The following is a 19,664-nucleotide window of genomic DNA, read 5'->3' on the forward strand; positions in this document are numbered from 1 at the left end:
AAGTTGTATTTTTTGGATTCTTCTTGTTTAACTTAAGAATCTGTAAAGAATTTCAAATGGAACTCTTTATGAATGAATTTTAGCACACATGTTATCTATTATGTCATGGCTCCTGGAAGGTCCTAAGGTTACATTGATTGAAATGTTATGAAAATAATGCTCAAGATGAGAACAGTAATCAGAATACTCCAAATAATATGAATTATCAATCACCATAGAAATCGCTCCAGACAAAGTGGTCCTGGATATGACCTTAAACTATACCCAGTGGTGAGGCTCTAGCTTGCGGGCTTTGGGGAGTGTGGAGCCACCCTTTAATTGTCATTGCTCCCAGGTCCACTCTTACCCGGAGTGGTAATACCAACAAATGTATTTTTCTTCAAAATCTTTGAATTCGGCATTAAATAACCTGAAAAGGGTTGATATGCTGTAAAACAAAAACAACCAACCAGACAAGGTGTGAAACCACTTACTGTAAGGAGCTAACAAAGATGAAAGATGATTATGAAAAAGACAGGAGATGCCTATTGACATTTGAAAAAAACAAGGTTAAAGATAGGGAGAAAACAGTTAGGTGGAAGAGAGTGGTTCTTGTAAAGAAGCTACTGGAGTTATTCAAAGTAATAGGTTAAGTGTGTTTGGTTATTTGCAAAGAATGCCTTTTTAAAATTAGTTTTAACAGAGGTGGTCCACCAAAATTAGGTAATTCTCGAATGAATTCAAACCAGTTGATGAGTGAAGACACAAGTGAGAGAAAATTGTGCCGACAACGAATGAAGACGTCTGATACCTTCAAGAGATGAAGGGCTTACAAATAAGAAGAATAAAAGAGAGATGATTTCTGTAATGAAATGTATTAGAATTATTGCATTCGAAAAAGTCATAAAAATTATTTTCTAATGAAAGATCTGCATATGAGCACCATTTCAGGATCAGACTACACATGCATGTGTGTGACATTTGGATCATTTTAAGAGCTGGGCAACTCCATTGGTTTAAACATTCTCTCATTCTGATGAAATATATGCTCAACAGAATAATAAAAATTTCTTAACTTTCAGATTCCTGCTTTCATCTCTTTTAATGTCTCCTCAAAAAATAATCTGTTTCTAAAAACTAATTTCAAGCCATCCTGCCTTGACAGAATACAAAACCGACTTCAAAATCTAATCTTCATGGCTTTTGCCCAAATTCTGACTCTTATTTCTGTAATAATGCCGTTTGTGTACATTTTGTCTTAGATTAGTACAATCATGGATAGGATTGAGCCTAGTTAAACCGGAATTTCAGTGCAACATCTTTGTTTTCACAACTAATGAAAAATACTAAACTAAAATGTTTATTGTTTCAATACTTTCAGGTGATTATTGATGATTATCTCCCCCTGAGTTACAACGGCGAATTGTTGTGTTCCTTTTCTAATAACAACAACGAACTATGGGTTTCATTACTTGAGAAGGCATACATGAAAGTCATGGGTGGATATGATTTTCCTGGCTCGAATTCTGTAAGTCACTTTCCTAAGATTAACTTAGATTTGGGATGCTTTTATTATTTTTACTATGACTAGAAAAATAATTTTAGTAAAGGGAAAACTTTGACTTTTTATAATAATTAGTTCAAACATTTAAGTAGATTAAACATTTTTCTTTAATTAAATTTTTATTTTAAAGTCAGAAAGGCCTATATTTACCTAAATAATCTTTTCCATCTTTTATAAGTATTACTGATCTTATTAAGATGAAACATTATATATAATGTGTGCATGTATAAATAAATATTTATATTCATATAATTAGTGATGGGACAATTCCAATACCTTTCTGATTCCAATGCAATTACCAATTGTATTTTAAATTCTCGATTCCAATACAATTACCCATTCTGATTCTTTTAAAATCTCCAAATATTTTATGTTGATTTTTTAGTTATTTTTCAGATTATCAATCCATGTAATATGTGCATATATTTTCACAAATGTAAAAATACGTGTGTATAGGGGGGGGGGGGGCAATAGATTTTAGTTTTAATGGTAGTTTAAGATCAATAAATATTTATCATTTTATCATTAGTACTAGCAATGAAAACTTAAGTTTTAAACAAAATTGAATAAAAAAAAATGAATAAATAGACAATTAAAAGAATCATTTTTGGTATTGTGTAATTATTTTCCAATACCAATTTCAATACCCTAAAAATTTTCAATTTTTTTGATTCTGATAATTCGTCTCAATACTAGTAATAATATATATAATAGCAACAAACTTGATACTAAGTACGACAACTGTTTGTTCATTCAACTCATGTGAGCAAATTGAATATGACTTTTCAAACTCAACAAATTTTTACGATCTCTTAGGCATCATAATTTCAAACATATTGTTCTGTATAAATTGTGGATCTGGTGTCAGCTTTATGGATTCTCATAAGATGTAGTTTGCTTGAAGCATTGTTTAATGTGTTTATAAAGGAAATTTATAGAATACAATGTAGTTAATAAACATGACCTGAAACAAATTAAAACATAATGGTAGAATGAGTTTTGCAGTGTCCACCTTTTTATTATTATTTTATATTATTAAACTTATATATACAAAACACATATGGCAATATTTGCCTAGTCTGCAGTCCACCTTCGATTTCTTGTGTCATAAGTAGGGCTATGATGACAGCATATTCTTTTCATTTTGACTCTCAACTGTGTATCCATTGACAACCTATATGCTTTTATATAGAATCATGTGGTTCTCAGTTGATTATTTGTGTCTGTGTTGGATATATACTCGAAAATCAAAACAATGATAAGAATATGCTGTTGTCATATCCCTAGCCATAAAGTTTCCTCAACCTGTTATGAGCTTTTAACATGTTCTCAGTGAAGACAATATAATTCTGCTCCACAATTTCAAAAAAGGACTGTTGCTATTTCCTATGAAAGGAGCAGCGTTTGAAGTTTATCACAATTTTAGAATAAAAACATTAAGATATCGTGAAATGTGAGTAAAAAAAAATGATTATATTATTCTGACAGAGAACAGTGCAGTGTGAAGATTATTGTGACCACAGCATAATAAGCCTTAACGTATTGTAAAGAAAATAGGACAGCTAAAAATATATATATTGCATCAGTGTGGTTCAATACAAGTTCTGTATAACATGATATTTTGAAGAAAATTTCCCTTCTCCAGATGTGTGTTCAACCATAATTACGTACCTGAAAAAACAGTAGTTGAAATAATACAACTCCTCATCTCAAAAATTCTGGAACATGACTGTTAACATTATTAGAGACATATTCCTTGTACTATGTTGACAGAGAATCTGAAAGTTTTCAGGAATCTGATTTTAAAATTAGTTATATATTCATCTATTCATTCTTAAACTTATTACGTTGTTAAACGTGAATCAAATAATAAATATTCACTATTAGTAGAATAATCTTTTGTTGCTTTCTTGTTAGATTTATAAAATACAAGGGACATTTCAAAAGTAATGCCTCCTATTTTTTATTCTGTCCAAATGGATCAGAGGGGATTGCAAATTGCATTGTTATGATGACTGAACTTATACATTCATGTTTCATCTCTCTGCTGCAGATATTGATGGTGTGAGACTAAGAAAATAACTCTTGTCATGAATGTGCATTAGAAGCAGACATGCATCACTGAATTCCTTGCAAAAATGCATTGAGAATGGTAGTGACTATTTATAAAAATAAATTCTGGAGCACAAAAGGTCGCTGGTGCTAATAATACCACTCCTGTCTTCAACTTTTAGCTCTTCAACTTTTTGGTTAAAAAATAGGAGGCTTTACTTATGGTACAACACTTGTATTAAAGAGAGTTTGGTTATATTTACTAAATCAGTTCTGTGCTGTTTCTTATTTTATCTTTCCAAGTCACACACACATTCAAATGTATTCACACACAGATGTTTCTAAAAATTAATTTGCGTGAGCATTACTGTATTCATCCACACCAAACCCCTTGAGAGTCAAAAAGCAGGACTCTTGAAAAACAGCCGACATAGTAGTAAACACTCTCCTTGCCAAAAAATATGATTTTTGCACCAATCAGGGCTCGATAAAAAAGTTTATTTCTGCCTGTTTCTGGAGCCTTTTTCTTTTGACAGAGAGACACAGAGAGAGGATCCAGATAGGATGCACACAGAGTGAATACAGTAGTACACACAACAGGCTGTATCATGCACAAAGGGACATTACTTGACTCTCTCTTTCTTTCATCTCACCCGCAACACATCGTCTATTTCTTTTCCTCTCACACTCCCAATTCCTTACTTTCTTCCTGTTTTCCTTTTTGTACAGACTGCCACATTTGCATACAAAAAAAGTAATTTTTTTCCATTTAACGTAAATAAACAAAAGTTTATTTTACATTATTTCATAGTATATTTCTTTTTCATTTCTTGTTCGGGAAAATTATGTAAATCCTCAACAGTTCCTTTTCAACTTGTTTAGCAGAAATCGCTCCGGTGCGATACCAAGGAAAAGTCCCTTCTGAGTAATACTTAGGTAAATTCCTGTTTAATTTTAAAAATTTACATAAAAAATAAATTTTTGCTTTAAAATGCTTCTTTTTTTTTCAGAATGGTTTTATTTTTAATAAAATATATTATAATGAAAATATTTTTTTTAATTTTATTTTTTTTACGGAATAGTTTTATATAATAAAAAATATATCTTTAAATTTACATAAAAACATAGTCTTTACTTTGAAATTAAAAAATATTTTTTAAAGAAAAGACAAAGAATATATTTTGCTTATAATATATTTTATTAAAAGTAAAACCATTTGGGAAAAAAGAATCATTTCAAAGTAACGATTAGTTTTTTATGTAGAGTTTTAAAAGTAAACTAGAATTATAGAAGCATTAATCAAAATGGACTTTTCTTCAATATAACACCGGTGACACATTTTGCTAAACATAAAGTGAATGTCCAAAAGAAACTGTTTTAGTAAAAATAACCAAAAGTTTATGATTGAACTGTTTATATTTGAAGTTAATTTTTTCTATGATATTTCAGATACCATTGTAAATGTATGCATGAATATATTTTTTTTGTCTGTGTTTTTCTAGAATATCGATCTCAATGCTTTGACTGGCTGGATTCCAGAACGTGTGGCCATTCGGTCCACAACCTCAGAGTTTGATAAGGACAAAGAATTCAAACGTATCTTAGAGAGATTCCACAAAGGGCATTGTTTAGTCACTTTGTCCACTGGGCAGCTTAGTCAGGAAGAAGCCGACCGTGCCGGACTGGTCCCAACTCATGCCTACGCAATGTTAGACATTAAGGAAGTAAAGGTAAGACCAAAAAAAACTGCGTCAAGTTGAGATAAACAAATCTTTTTTAATCTCTGTAGATTTTTGATGCACGTTAAGCAATAAGCACACACTACCAATATTAGTTTCAAATATGAGTTTAAAAAATTGGTTCACAATATGAGGCAGAGTAAACTTAAAGCACCTGCCATTACCATTACCTCTCAAGCAAAAGGTGTGATGATGTATGGAAGTGAAACCTGGTCAGTGAGGGTTGAGGATATGTGTTGCATGGAGACAAATGACATGAGACTGATATGATGGATGTGTGTAATGTGAGTCATAAAAATGAGCATAGATCTGATGACCTCAGTGGAAGATTATATTTGGATAGTATATGGGAAGATGTGTGCGGAAACAGGAGACTTTATTAGTTTGGTCACATTGAAAGAATTGATGAAAATAGTTTGATTAGTAGAAGAGTTGAGGTGGTAGGATCTGTTGGTAAGGGGAAACATGGAAAGAAGAAATAAGAATGGATTTTTAAGAGAAAGCAGGATAAAAATGAGTTGTCAGTGATAGGTTAGTTTGAAAGTCAATTTTGAATAGTTGTCCAACACCTTCCAGCATGTAAAACATTCTTATCCCCATTAAATTTCGTTAAATTTCATAAAATTTTTACTGTTGTATTTTCAAAATTAACTTAATAAAAAAATTAAAACGAGAATTCCAAAAAATGGATCCAAGTGCTAAAGTACGTTATCCTTAATTCATTAGGAATGGAGTAAGAAACAACAGTAGTTGATGGAGAGCAACAAACAAGGCAATAAAAAAATTGATGAACACTGTAATCAACTGTATATTGAGTGGACCATTAGACTAACTACCAATGAAAAGTGCTAATATTTAGTGAAACATCAAAACTTGGGGGGGGGTCATCAACACCAAAGTCATCAGAGTTTAAGCTATTGTTGAGATGACATTTTTCCCTGTTGACTGTGGTATCACTTTTGATCTTGTGCAGTTCTAGTAGGTCTACCCTCCCAAGCTTTGCCTTTTTCCTTTGAGAAGAGATTAGTTTATTGCTAATCGGCTGATATGCTCCTACTCTGAAATGCCAACAGAGCTGGCTAAGCATTTTTTGCAAGCCAGGGTGCTCTTCCTCTTCAAGGGTACTAGCATTTCATATCCCACTTTTCGACCCTTGTATCACATCATCCCACTGTGGGAGTGAAATAAATATCTAATGAAACCTCCAACTTACAAGTGAAAAAAAATCAAGATGCTTGTTTACAATGGTGACCATCTAAACCAACGCATTTCAGGTAAAAACATTATTATCTATTTACGTGTCATAGTGAAATTAGTATAAATTAAAAAAAATTACAAAAAATGATCCAGTAGATGATGTTCTAGAAGTGTTTTAAATAAAAACTCGGCCACCATTATGTTCTCAGATAATGTTTAAATATTGCATAATATTAATTTAAGTCAAAGTATGTTTGTAATAATATTAATTTAAGTTAAGTATTAATTTAAGTCAAAGTATGTTTGTAATAATATTAATTTAAGTTAAGTATGTTTGTCATACTGAATTGTTCACACAACTTTTTCCCATTAATCTGAACCCGATAAAACTCGATAATTCGATAAATACTATTTTTACTTATAATTAATTAATTTGGATCATTTTTTATAACTTTTGGAATTTATACTAATTTTGCCATGATACATAAGCAAATACGTGATAATGTTTTCACCCGAAATGTGTTGGATCACTAATGTTAACCAGCACCAAAATCAGAACAGAGGTTATTGAAAGGATTTTATTTTTAGGTAATGATTAGGGCTATGACAGCAGAATATTATTTTCATTGTTTTGAGTCTCAAGTATATATCCGACACAGTTAATCAACCGAGAACCACATTACTCTATATAAAAACATATAAAATATCAACGGATACATACTGGACAGTCAAAACAATGAAAAGAATATGCTGTTGTCCTACCCCTAGAAATGATGCATGGCTGTTTCCTGTCTCCTCAAAACACATGAGAATTCACATTTTGTGTACACACAAAAAATAATAGGTATCTGCAGTAGTTTCTTGTGAGCTACCATCACGAGAGGTAGACACTTGACTGGATTCAAACATATTTGATTTTGACTTTTATATATATATATTTGTATTTCATTTATTACAAATTAATTTCTTGGAAAAAATATTTCAAACAAAATTCTAACAAATTATTTTTAATCACCAAAACGTTAAAAAAATTAAAAAGATGTTTTTATGTTTTGAGCAAATTGAATTATTTTTTTTATTTGAAAGGGAGTCAAATTGTTTATGTTAAAAAATCCATGGAATCATCTACGATGGAAAGGAAACTTTTCTGAGAAAGACACTAAACATTGGACACCGGAATTACAAAGGATTTTGAATTATGACCCCCAAAGTGCTCAAATGTATGACAATGGTAAATTTGATTAAATTTTCTATATGTTTTATTATCTTTGAGATTAACTTACACTTGGCATTAGATCATAAAGTCGACGTTGGTTTTTGCTTTCAGCAGCCTCTTAACTCTTGCTTCCTTTATTTTGTTATTTTGACCACACATTTCATGAGGGATGTTTCTGACAAAAGGGAAAGAATTGCTGTTTTCTGGGTTGGAATCTATCCATCTAACATTTCTCATTGGCTAGATTTTGACCTTGAAGTGGGATTTTTTATTTTTTTTAGCTCTTTACATCAAGTGACTTCATGCCTTGTCTGGAGCGAATTCCATAACAACAAAAACAACAATAATTATATATATGTGTGTGTATATATATATATATATATATATATATATATATATATATATATATATATATTAGTCTTTCTCTACTCAATCGTAATTTCAATTGAAGGTACTCAGCTGAGCGCCAATCACTAGTTGCTTCGTGTAAAATTTTCACAGCAAAAACATATCACCATTGGAAAGAATCTATTATCATTGCAAAGAACTTTCCTTTCTTCCTCTGTGTGTCTGACATCAAACAGAATTTCCATGAACAGTTTCTTTCCAAGAACTTTCCATCTGTAGAACATGTTGCTACAGGTTTACAACATGGTCATTTTCATATGTAATGTCAAACAATTGTTACAAGTCATCAAATGTTAATCATTCCATTCATCATTTTCAATCATCTCATAATATCCATCATCATTCAACTGACAATCTCATCAAATCTTATTCTCAAGTAGCTTTCTTGATAAATGGTCAGTTATTAATTAAAAAAAAATAATCTTCAATCCTCTCATAATACTCTTCATCATTCAACTGACAAACCATCCATATCATTAACCCTATTCTTGAACTAGCGAAGGGTACCCGGCGTTGCCCGGGTGTTTGTAGGGATGTGTGGTGTTAAATAAAAAAAAAGCCGGGGGGGGGGGGATCAAAGCCGAACCCCTGAGGCGAAGTTTGAAAATAAAATCGGCCAGCCAGAAGTGAAAGATGTTTGAAAGTCGTCGAGCGTTACGACGACGACGATGACGATGTAAGCATTGCTATAAGCGAAGTAAGAAAAGAAAACAACGTTTTAATTAAGCGGGGGTGGGGGGGTAAAACACAAAAAAAAATAACATAAGGCAAACGAACGAACGTTACGTGAAAAATGGCTTAAATAATACAGGGTTCAATATTTAAATTTAAAAAATTTAAAAAAAAAAAAAAACATCTCACAACACGATTCGAACCCAAAACGTTTAGATAATGAACCAAACCCTTAACTACCTGCGCTAAAGCGGCGTATATAAAGTTTGTTCAGTTTATCAACTATTTAAAGTAAATCAGGTCATGACGTCATCTGACGCATGCGTTGTTGACCCTCCCCCCTGTCGAATCTGTCTAGACATCTCTCACTCTCTCTCTCTCTCTCACTTCGTCTGCCTTACTCTAAAGACTGGAAAATGGCGTCTGGCTGTTTTTATTTAAAAAAAAAACTTTGATCGTTAATATTTTTTGTAAGCGTATTTTGTTTTTTACTTTATTTTTCGTTTAACTATCGTATCTACCTATTTTGAATGTGGTAATAACTTTGGTAACGTTGCCATAGCGTAGAAGTTCATAGTTTAGCTTTAATTAATTTTTTTTTTACCGATAACAACATTTTTAAATTGTAAATTCCGACGGCCATTAGAGGTTGCTGACATCAAGATCACATGACATGACTCAGCGGGTTTTAAATACAAGTTGACCCAAAATAAACGGCTGCGTGTATACTTTATGTATAAGAGTTGGCGGACGTATTTTTTGGGGCAGTTGTAAATCGATTTAAAAATATGTAATGTTTAACATTAAAATGTCACTTTTTTGCCCCCCCCCCCCCTGCAGAAAATCGATCAGTTGACGCACTTCTGATGGTCACTTTGGGCTGATTTTTCGATATTTGTCATCCGGAGGGTGGGGCTTTCATATGAGACCAAGTTTGTGAATTTTTGTTGTTTTTTGTTGTTTTCAGCAGACACACAAACATACATACATACAGACAAACACACACACACATACATTTTCGCTTTTATATATATAGATGGCTTGATAAATATTGATTCATTAATATAAAAAGTCTATTTTCTCTTTAGATATTAAACATAATTTAATTCAACAAACTTAGAATCATATTCCTGTCAATTATGAATTTCCAATATAAATAAATTAGAAATAGGAACCAGTTTTATATAAAATATTAACATCTTTTTCATTTTATTTTTAGGAGTTTTCTGGATTGATTATGACTCTATAATCCGCTTTTATGATGTCATCCATATCAACTGGAATCCTGAGTTGTTTAAATATACAACATGCATCCACAGGTAAGACACATCATCGGATCATTTGTTCGTCTTTGTATGCATTATTATTGCAATAAAGTGTCAAAGTGCTTTTCATTTCATTATAGTGCATGGCTTGCAAAAGAAGGTCCCAAGAAAGACAATTACAACATCAGTGATAACCCACAATATCAACTGGAAGTACGAGCAACGCAGCCATCAGCTTTGTGGATTCTTCTCACAAGGCATATTACAGATAAGGTAATGTCAGTCTATATAATACTAAAACTATGTGCATCTTGTTTATATCTTGTCTCCTTGCACATTGGATATGACACAAAAAACTAATAACATAAATAAAAAGTCTAACAATAAGAAAAGTTGTCGGAAGAGCTGAATGACTTTAATAATTAAGAGTGGGGTTAAAAAATATGAATAATTATTAACAAAAAAAAAAAATATATTTATTAGTGATGAGACGATTCTAATATTTTTCACAATTCCGACACAATTACCAATTTCATTGTGAATTCCTGATTCTGATTCTTTTAAAACCTCTAGAGTTGTTTTTTATAATTTTGTTTTTTATTTTCAGATTACCATAAAAACCTATGTAATATATGCATATATTTTTGAAAACATAAAAGTACACTTGTGAGGGGATAGGGGTGATCTATAGATTTTAGTTTCATTAGTAATTTCGAATACAATAAATATTTATCATTTTATCATTAGTGCTTGCAATGGAAAAATGAGTTTTAAAAAAAAATTAAAAGAATCGTTTTTGTCACCGGAAAATAGTTACACATTTTTTTGATACCCCAAAAATTGTAATTTTTCTGATTATCGATTTCAATTATAATAATACTAATAATTGATTGAAAATTGGTGATATCAAAATATCAGTTTATTTTTATTTTTCAGTTGTTACCAAAAGATACCGTTAGTGTTTTTGGATGTCATCATGCATGTCCTCAAACTGTTAGTGTTAAATCGGCAGCAGCTGTAATTTGGAATTTCCAAATATTTAATGATATATATATATATATATATATATATATATCATTAAATATTTGAAAATTCCAAATTACAAAATATATATATATATATATATATATATATATATATATATATATATATATATATATAACAAATACTGATCAAGTGGGTCATGAATGATTTAGTATTGCTTACAATCAAATAAATATTTGCATCAATTACAATTGGACAGAAGTTTTTATCTTATATTATAAACACAATATTGCTTCTATTGTCATCTTTAACACTTGATGTATCTGAGACATTCCCATGAGCTAAATTAGCGATTTCAGTTTGAATATAGAGTCCGACAGACACTTGAAGAAAACTGGACTGTATAACAGCCAAGATGTTATGCTATGAATGGTTTGGATATTTTGTCATTTTACATGGTTCACATGATGGTAAAGTTGGTAGGATGGTTAAAATTATAACTATTAGCATTAATTAGTTTTCTTTATTGTCTGACATAATGGTTGATTACAATCAAATTTACAAAATCGATACATCATTAAATGATAGGGAATTATGAAAATAACAAGCATTTCAATGTCAACAAATATTTGTCATAAACTGTTGTGAAGGAACATAACTGGCTATACACCGGTTACAAACTGTATATATATATTGGACTGTTGGGCAGACAGCGGCAGACAAGCAGTCGCAGTAAGACGGATAGTCTTATGTGTTGATTATCAGACTTTCTTCCCCATACTTGTTACTATGTACTTCTATTTACCTTAGGCGAGCAGCCTTACGTTTCTGTATTATAAATAAACCCCATTACACATACCACTCGGTGTAACTCACGTTTGTCTTTATTTCCTAAGTATTTAGGAATATAACAATGGCGACGAAAGGATGTTCTTTCTCTTAACAGAGATAAATTACCGTACCAAGGACTGTGTACAATGCAAGGATTTTTTGTTTTACGAAAAAAACAAACTACACAAGGATTTTTGACCACGTGCGTCAATGAATTTAAAAATTTTTCCTACCTAAAGTAGCGAAAAGTACGGATTTTTCTTCGTAAAGAACTCACAAGAAATTATAGAAACATGTTCAAGGTAAAGTGGAATTTATATTTATTTTGACAAGTAAAAAAAAAAAAAAAAAAAATGGTCGCAAGTTGAATTCGAAACTACACTAAAGGATTACGAGTTTCGAAAGAAAAAATATAAATACAACGACTATTGTACCATTTTATGCCACGTGGGAACGGCAGCCATATATTTTTTTTTTTGGAAAATTAATTGTTTGTTATTGCCTTTATATAAATAATTGGAACTATTTGTCGTGGGAAGTAAGAAATATTTTGTGTATGAACTTACGTTGTTGAAAAAAAAAAAAAAAAAAAAAAAAAAAAGAATTATTTTACAAAGCCTGTTGAATTACTATGGATGAACTTTGTTGAAACGTGTTGTGTCTGCATATTGCTACTAATTTACGATATACGTAAATTTACGATTTTTCTTTGGAATTATTGTGTAGAATTCGAAAAGACATTTTTATACTAGAAGCTAACATGGAACAATTAGCAGAGTTAACTAAGGCTCTAGCCCTTAGCATCCAGGAACAGACAAAAATGACTCAACAATTTTTAGCGCAACAACAACAACAACAACAACAAATTCAACAACAACAGCTACAGCAACAGCTGCAACAACAACAAGAAAGAACACAAAAAACTTTAGAGGCACAACAAGAACAAACAAACATACTACAACGACAAATGTCGACACAGCAAAAGAATTTAGAAAAGCTAATTCTAACGTCAACCGGGAAGAAGACTAATTTTTCTGCCGAGGGTATTTCAAATTCACTAACGGAATTTCGTTACTCCCCGGATACTGGTGTTACTTTCCCTGCATACTACAGAAGATACGAAACAATTTTTACGAAAAGATGTTTAGACTGGACCGATGAGGAAAAAGTTACCCTGCTACTACAAAAACTGGGTACTGATGAAAACACCAAGTATGCAAATCTAATTCTACCAAAAAAACCGGAGGAGGTTTCGTTCGAGGAAACAATTAGTACCTTGTCGAAAATATTTGATAAAAGGGATAGCCTATTTCACTCTAGATACAAATGTTTGAACATTCAGAAGGCAGAAGCTGAAGACTATCTAGAATATGCTTGCACTGTGAACTGTTTATGCGAATCATTTAAATTGAATGAAATTTTCGCAGACCAATTTAAATGTTTAATCTTTGTACAAGGTCTCACAGCACCAAGGGACAAAGATATACGTTCACGGATCCTAACAATTATGGAGGCGGATCCTAACATAACATTGCAAAAAGTCACTGAAGAGTGTCAACGTCTGATTAACATAAAGAAAGACAACACTCGCATTGAAGAGAAAAATATTTTTAAGGTGCAGCAAGTAAAAAGGCAAGGGACCACAAGAAAGTCCAGGTTCCAAGAACACAGGATCCTTAAAGGATACAAAGACCCAAAGCTAAAGTGTAAATGTTGTGGTAGTTTAAGACACAACAATAAGACCTGCTGGTTTAGGAACAAAATATGTTATGAATGTGGTCTCAGAGGTCACAAGGGAACATACTGTGCCCAGAAGAAAAGACAAGGGACCGATAATGTAAATACGCTTCGCATGAATAAAGAAAAAAGCTGCGAAAGACGGAAATATGTTGATGTTCGGATAAATGGACATCTGGTTACATTGCTTCTGGATAGCGGTGCAGATATTAGTATTATAAATGAAGATATATGGAAAAGGATAGGTCGACCTGAATTAACGAAAACCAGAAAGACGGCGAGAAGTGTGTGCGGCAAAAGATTAGAGTTCAAGGGAGAATTAAAATGCAAAGTGACATTCGCTAACCAGACTCATAATTCCAAAGTGTACGTCGTACCAGGAAAGAATACATGCCTGTTTGGGGTAGATTGGATTGTCCTGTTTAATTTATGGGAGAAACCCATAAATTCGTTTTGTAACGTTTTAACTGCAGAAAAAGCAAACCAAAGGGAAGACTTCCTGAAGGATTTGAAAACTGAATTTCCCAATGTTTTTGCCGAAGGACTAGGACTCTGTATTAAGACAGAGGCAAAATTTGAATTAAAGAAAAATGCCACTCCAGTATTCAAACCTAAAAGGAATGTGCCTTTTTCAGCGATGGACGCAATCGAAAAAGAGTTGGATAGACTTCAACAACTGGAAGTCATTGAAAAAGTTAACCACACAGATTGGGCAAGTCCAACCGTGTATGTAAAGAAAAAAAATAACAGAATAAGGGTCTGTGGAGATTTTTCAACGGGTTTAAATGACTGTCTATTGGACCATAATTATCCCCTTCCGTCCGCAGAAGATCTGTTCTCTAAGCTTAACGGAGGAAAAATTTTTTCTAAGATAGACCTCTCAGATGCTTACTTGCAAATTAAGATCAGCGATGAATGCTCCAAATACTTAGGCATAAATACTCATAAGGGCATTTTTAAGCTAAAGAGGCTTCCTTTTGGATTAAAGGTTGCTCCTGCTATTTTCCAGCAAATTATGGACACGATGCTGGCAGGGTTGGAATTTTCAATGGCCTACCTTGACGATATCCTAATTAAAAGTGAAAATTTGCAAGATCATAAGAAGCATGTAAAAGAAGTATTCAAAAGAATACAGGAATTTGGTTTTAAATTGAGCCCAGAAAAATGCGATTTTTTTATGAAAAAAATTAAATATCTAGGTCAAATAATCGACAAAGAGGGTCGAAGACCGGATCCACAAAGGACTGAAGCAATTGAAAAGATGCCTGCTCCAGATTCAGTGACAAAATTAAAATCGTTTTTGGGATTAGTTCAATACTATGCAATTTACATCCCTAACATACATAATTTAAGAGCTCCTCTTAACGAGTTACTGAAAAAGGGTGTTAAATGGAACTGGAATAAGGAATGTGAATCTGCTTTCCAAAATATCAAAAGATGTCTACTGTCAGACTTAGCATTGGCACATTTCAATCCAGAAAAGGAACTAATACTAGCAACGGACGCCAGTGATTACGGTGTTGGCGCTGTATTACTTCACAAGTATGAGGATGGTAGGACAAAAGCTATCGCCCATGCTTCAAGAACGTTGGTTGCAGCGGAGAAAAATTACAGCCAAATTGAAAAAGAGGCGCTGTCGATAATATTTGGAATTACAAAGTACAATCGATTTCTCCATGGACGATCTTTTATTTTGCAAACCGACCATAAACCCCTACTTACCATATTTGGATCAAAGAAAGGCATTCCCACACATACTGCGAATCGATTACAGCGATGCGCTGTAACCCTCTTAAACTATCAGTTTAAGATGGAACATGTATCCTCAAAAAAGTTAGGACACGCAGATGCATTATCACGGTTGATCCCTAAAAGAAGCGAAAGTTTCGAAGAAACGGTAATTGCTGCGCTTAAAGACGAAAGTGAATGTACAAGTTCAATGTGTAATATGATACGTGAACTTCCGGTAACTTTCGAAAAAATAAAAAAAGAGGCAGTAAATGACATTTTCATTAAGAAAATGAAAAATCAATTGGGATGGATAAAAAAAAATAAAAAGGTAGATCAAACAACGCCTTTTTCCATCTGTGAAGATGTGCTCATGTATGGTGAGAGGATCGTAATTCCACTAACGTTACAGAGGAAAATTCTGAAGGAATTTCATACAGGTCATCCGGGCATTTCGAGAATGAAATCCCTTATGAGAGGATATGTGTACTGGCCTGGTATGGACAAGGAAGTTGAAAAATGTGTCAAGACATGCAGAGGATGTCAATTAGCAGCTCGAGATCCTCCAGTAAAAACGACGCCATGGCCAAAGACGGACCTACCCTGGTCACGTCTGCATATTGATTATGCGGGACCTATAAATGGTTATTTTTACTTGATTATTGTAGATTCTTTTTCAAAATGGCCAGAAATATTTAAGTTTAGACATCCAACAGCAAAAAACACTGTGAGTGCGCTTAATGAAATTTTTAGCCGTTTTGGAGTGCCAAAAACCTTAGTGAGCGATAATGGAACAGCATTTACTGCTCATGAATTCAAAGAATTCTGTGACTCACTAAATATTCTACATATGACAACACCTGTGTACCATCCACGATCGAATGGGTTGGCCGAAAAATTTGTAGATACGTTTAAAAGGGCACTTAAGAAAAATCTTACTACGGACACAGACGAACAATGTATTCAAACATTTTTAGCAATTTACAGGGTGACACCAAATCCTAATAATAATGTCAATTCTTCCCCGGCTGAGCTAATGTTTGCAAGAAAGATAAGATCTGTCTTCGATAGGCTGCTACCAGAGAAAAAGAAAGTTTTCAAAAAAGAAAACCTTAATACCAAGTGCTTCTCCCCAGGTGAAAATGTATATTTCAAAAATTTTCAAAATGGACGAAATCAGTGGGTTGAAGGTATTATCAAAAAAAGGATTGGGAGCATGGTCTATACCATCCAAGGATTAAGTTTTGTCTGCAAAAGACACAGAAATCAAATACGTCCCAGACTGTCTCCAAATGTGGAAGAGACACCAATGGAAACATTGTGCGATATTTTTGATATACCAAAACCAGCGTGTGTACCGCAAACAATGAATATTTCGCCTGAACCGACCATACGGGCTGGACAGAAACCTTTACCCCGGGTAACGCTGACCAGAAGAAAAAGCGCAAGAAAGAGAAAAGTTACCAGGAGATTAAGCCCTGACCCTAAAAGGAAGAGGTATTTAAGCTAAAATCAGGAAGATTTCAGCTTCAGGGGGAGGTGTTGTGAAGGAACATAACTGGCTATACACCGGTTACAAACTGTATATATATATTGGACTGTTGGGCAGACAGCGGTAGACAAGCAGTCGCAGTAAGACGGATAGTCTTACGTGTTGATTATCAGACTTTCTTCCCCATACTTGTTACTATGTACTTCTATTTACCTTAGGCGAGCAGCCTTACGTTTCTGTATTATAAATAAACCCCATTACACATACCACTCGGTGTAACTCACGTTTGTCTTTATTTCCTAAGTATTTAGGAATATAACATAAACCATCCTCATAAGTTATCAAATTTGTTTTTGATTTGATTCATCATTTTTAATCATCTCATAATATTCTTCATCATTCAACTATCAATCTATTCCTCTCATCATCAATTATCTGTGAGTGGCTTTTAGCTTTGATAAGTGGTGTATCATTAGTAATAAAAAGAATTTTTGAATTATGGTTCGGTAAAGAAGTCGGACAATATTGGGTCAGTGAGTTGATTATATTTGGCATTAATTAGAATTTTTCAAATCCATTGTATTTGTATGAAAAATCTCCAACCACTAAAATATTTGTATGAATAATTTTGTTTTTCTTATTTCTTTGTTGTTGTAGGATGATTTTGCCAACAACCGAGAATTTATTACACTTCTTGTGTACAAAACTGGAGGAAAGAAGGTGTTTTATCCGTGTAAGTAATTAAATTATTGTAAATAATTCTAAATAATTAAATTATTGTTTTTGTAAATATTCTAAAATATTTTTTTCAAATATGAGCTGCTAGTCTTTGTAATGCTCCCAAGTGTTGTTTTTGAAATGTTGATTTCCTTTGTTTTTCAGATGACCCTCCTCCTTTCATCGATGGAGTTCGGATCAATAGTCCTCATTATCTTTGCAAAATGGTGCAGGAAAAAGGCAACCACTCTTACACGCTGGCCATTTCGCAGTACGAGAAAAACAACTCCATTTATTACACATTACGTGTATACGCTACATGTGAGTTTTCACTCACAAAAATCATAGACCCTTACAAGAAAGAATTTGAAAAAAGAGTGAGTTCCTCTAACAAATATCTTTTTTTTTTCTTCTTTTTTTTTCTCCTTAAACTGCCATTGTCAGCAAGTCCAGTTAATCAAGCTTGTCAGAGAAGACATATAATGTAATTAAAAGCACAAAACAATCATAAACAGAATATAGCTTTTGCAAAAAATGACCCAACAATGGCTGACATACCATAAATGAATTTGTTAATATTTTCACTATTTTTTTATGAAGCGTGTCATAATTTTTCAATTGTTTCCTAAGTTGGATAAATATTTCTTTTCGAAGATAATATTTTAACTATTCTTTTTACTATAGCTGTTAATAGTTTTCCAGTGCTTATACAGTATGGGACACAAGTGAAAATCGTGTTTTCAAATAAAAATTCTTCAATATACTTATGTATCATGCAAAAATAAGTATCCTCACCAAAAATTAAGAAACAATTATTGAGTAGAATTTTATTTAAAATAAAAATCAGTTTTATCATATTTTGCCAATATGCCAATCTTGGTTAAATGACACTGACTTATCTCCCTCTGATTTACGCAATTTGGATTCATGATGGACAAAGGCACCAGAAATGTAATCTTCACATTGAAAACTCTCATGGATGCATCGAAGTCCAGAAATACCTGTACTTCTGCTTCAATGATTGCTCAAAGTGGTCAACAAAGTATGACACTCTGACTTATTTGATATTCTAGCAGGGCTATACATCGATGGGAAAGATCCTCGAGTCCTCAGAAACGTATTGGGAACAGGAGGTAGCTATTAGAGTAGACAATGGTATCAGTCAATATTGACCAATCTGCAGGAGTGTGAGGCAAGGCTGCGTGTTCTTACCTGATATATTTAATGTATATAGTGAAATATTCAACGAAATATTGAGAATCATGAGGGAATTAGTGTAGGTAGCCACAACATCAACAACTTGAAACATGCAGTTGACGCAATCCTTATCTTCATCTCTGAAGAAAAACTGCAAAAGATTTTAACAACAGTTACAGATGAAAGCAAAAAGAAAGGTTTACAGCTCAATACAAAGAAGACAGAATGCATGATGATCTCGAAGAAAGCTGTGATACCACAATGCAACATAGCTTGTAAAGAAGACAGAATTAGACAGATAAACACCTTTAAATACTTTGGTTGGCAAGTGTGACATAGAAATCAAGAAGAGAATTGGACAATCTAAGACAACTTTTAACAACATGAAATGCATTTTTATCGACAGTGAAATAGGCCTCAAGACAAAGATACATGTTAAGAGAACCTACATATGGTCCATTCTTTATACTGATGCAAATGCTGGACCCTAACCAAGGACACAGAACAGTGACTAGAAGAAGTGGAGATGTGGTTCATCTAGAGGATCCTGAAAGTCTTATGGACAAAAATAAAAACAAATGCAGAAGTAATGGATATGGCTGGATACAAGAGATCCCTTCTCAATACCATCAGAGAAAGACAGCTGAAATTATTCAGCCATATAATCAAGGCTGACAGACTAGAGAAATTGTTATGGAGTGGCAAAATATCTGGAAACAAGAGCAGAGGAAGACAATGCACAAAATTCGCAAACAGTTTAAACAAATTTGCAACGAATAAAGAGGGCACCAACAATGAGCTCATGAGAAGGACCGAGAACAGGGAAGAATGGAGAGCCATGATCGTCAATGTCTGCAAGACCAGACCAGACACTTAAAGAAGAAGA

General features: G+C 32.9%; 1 protein-coding gene across 1 annotated transcript in view; it reads left to right on the top strand.

Annotated features, from left to right (window-relative positions):
* LOC145291374 (calpain-7-like) overlaps positions 1-19,664 on the top strand; it is a 79,919-nt gene that overhangs the window by 34,782 nt on the left and 25,473 nt on the right. The window contains exons 12-18 of the mRNA XM_080137152.1: positions 1,361-1,507; positions 5,098-5,325; positions 7,618-7,762; positions 10,047-10,146; positions 10,233-10,365; positions 17,522-17,597; positions 17,747-17,958. Coding sequence (XP_079993278.1) covers positions 1,361-1,507; positions 5,098-5,325; positions 7,618-7,762; positions 10,047-10,146; positions 10,233-10,365; positions 17,522-17,597; positions 17,747-17,958 — 1,041 coding nt within the window. The remainder of the gene's footprint in view (positions 1-1,360; positions 1,508-5,097; positions 5,326-7,617; positions 7,763-10,046; positions 10,147-10,232; positions 10,366-17,521; positions 17,598-17,746; positions 17,959-19,664) is intronic.

Source organism: Euprymna scolopes, chromosome 12 (assembly GCF_053919585.1).
Source record: "Euprymna scolopes isolate OS-2025 chromosome 12, ASM5391958v1, whole genome shotgun sequence".
Lineage (NCBI taxonomy): Eukaryota > Metazoa > Mollusca > Cephalopoda > Sepiida > Sepiolidae > Euprymna > Euprymna scolopes.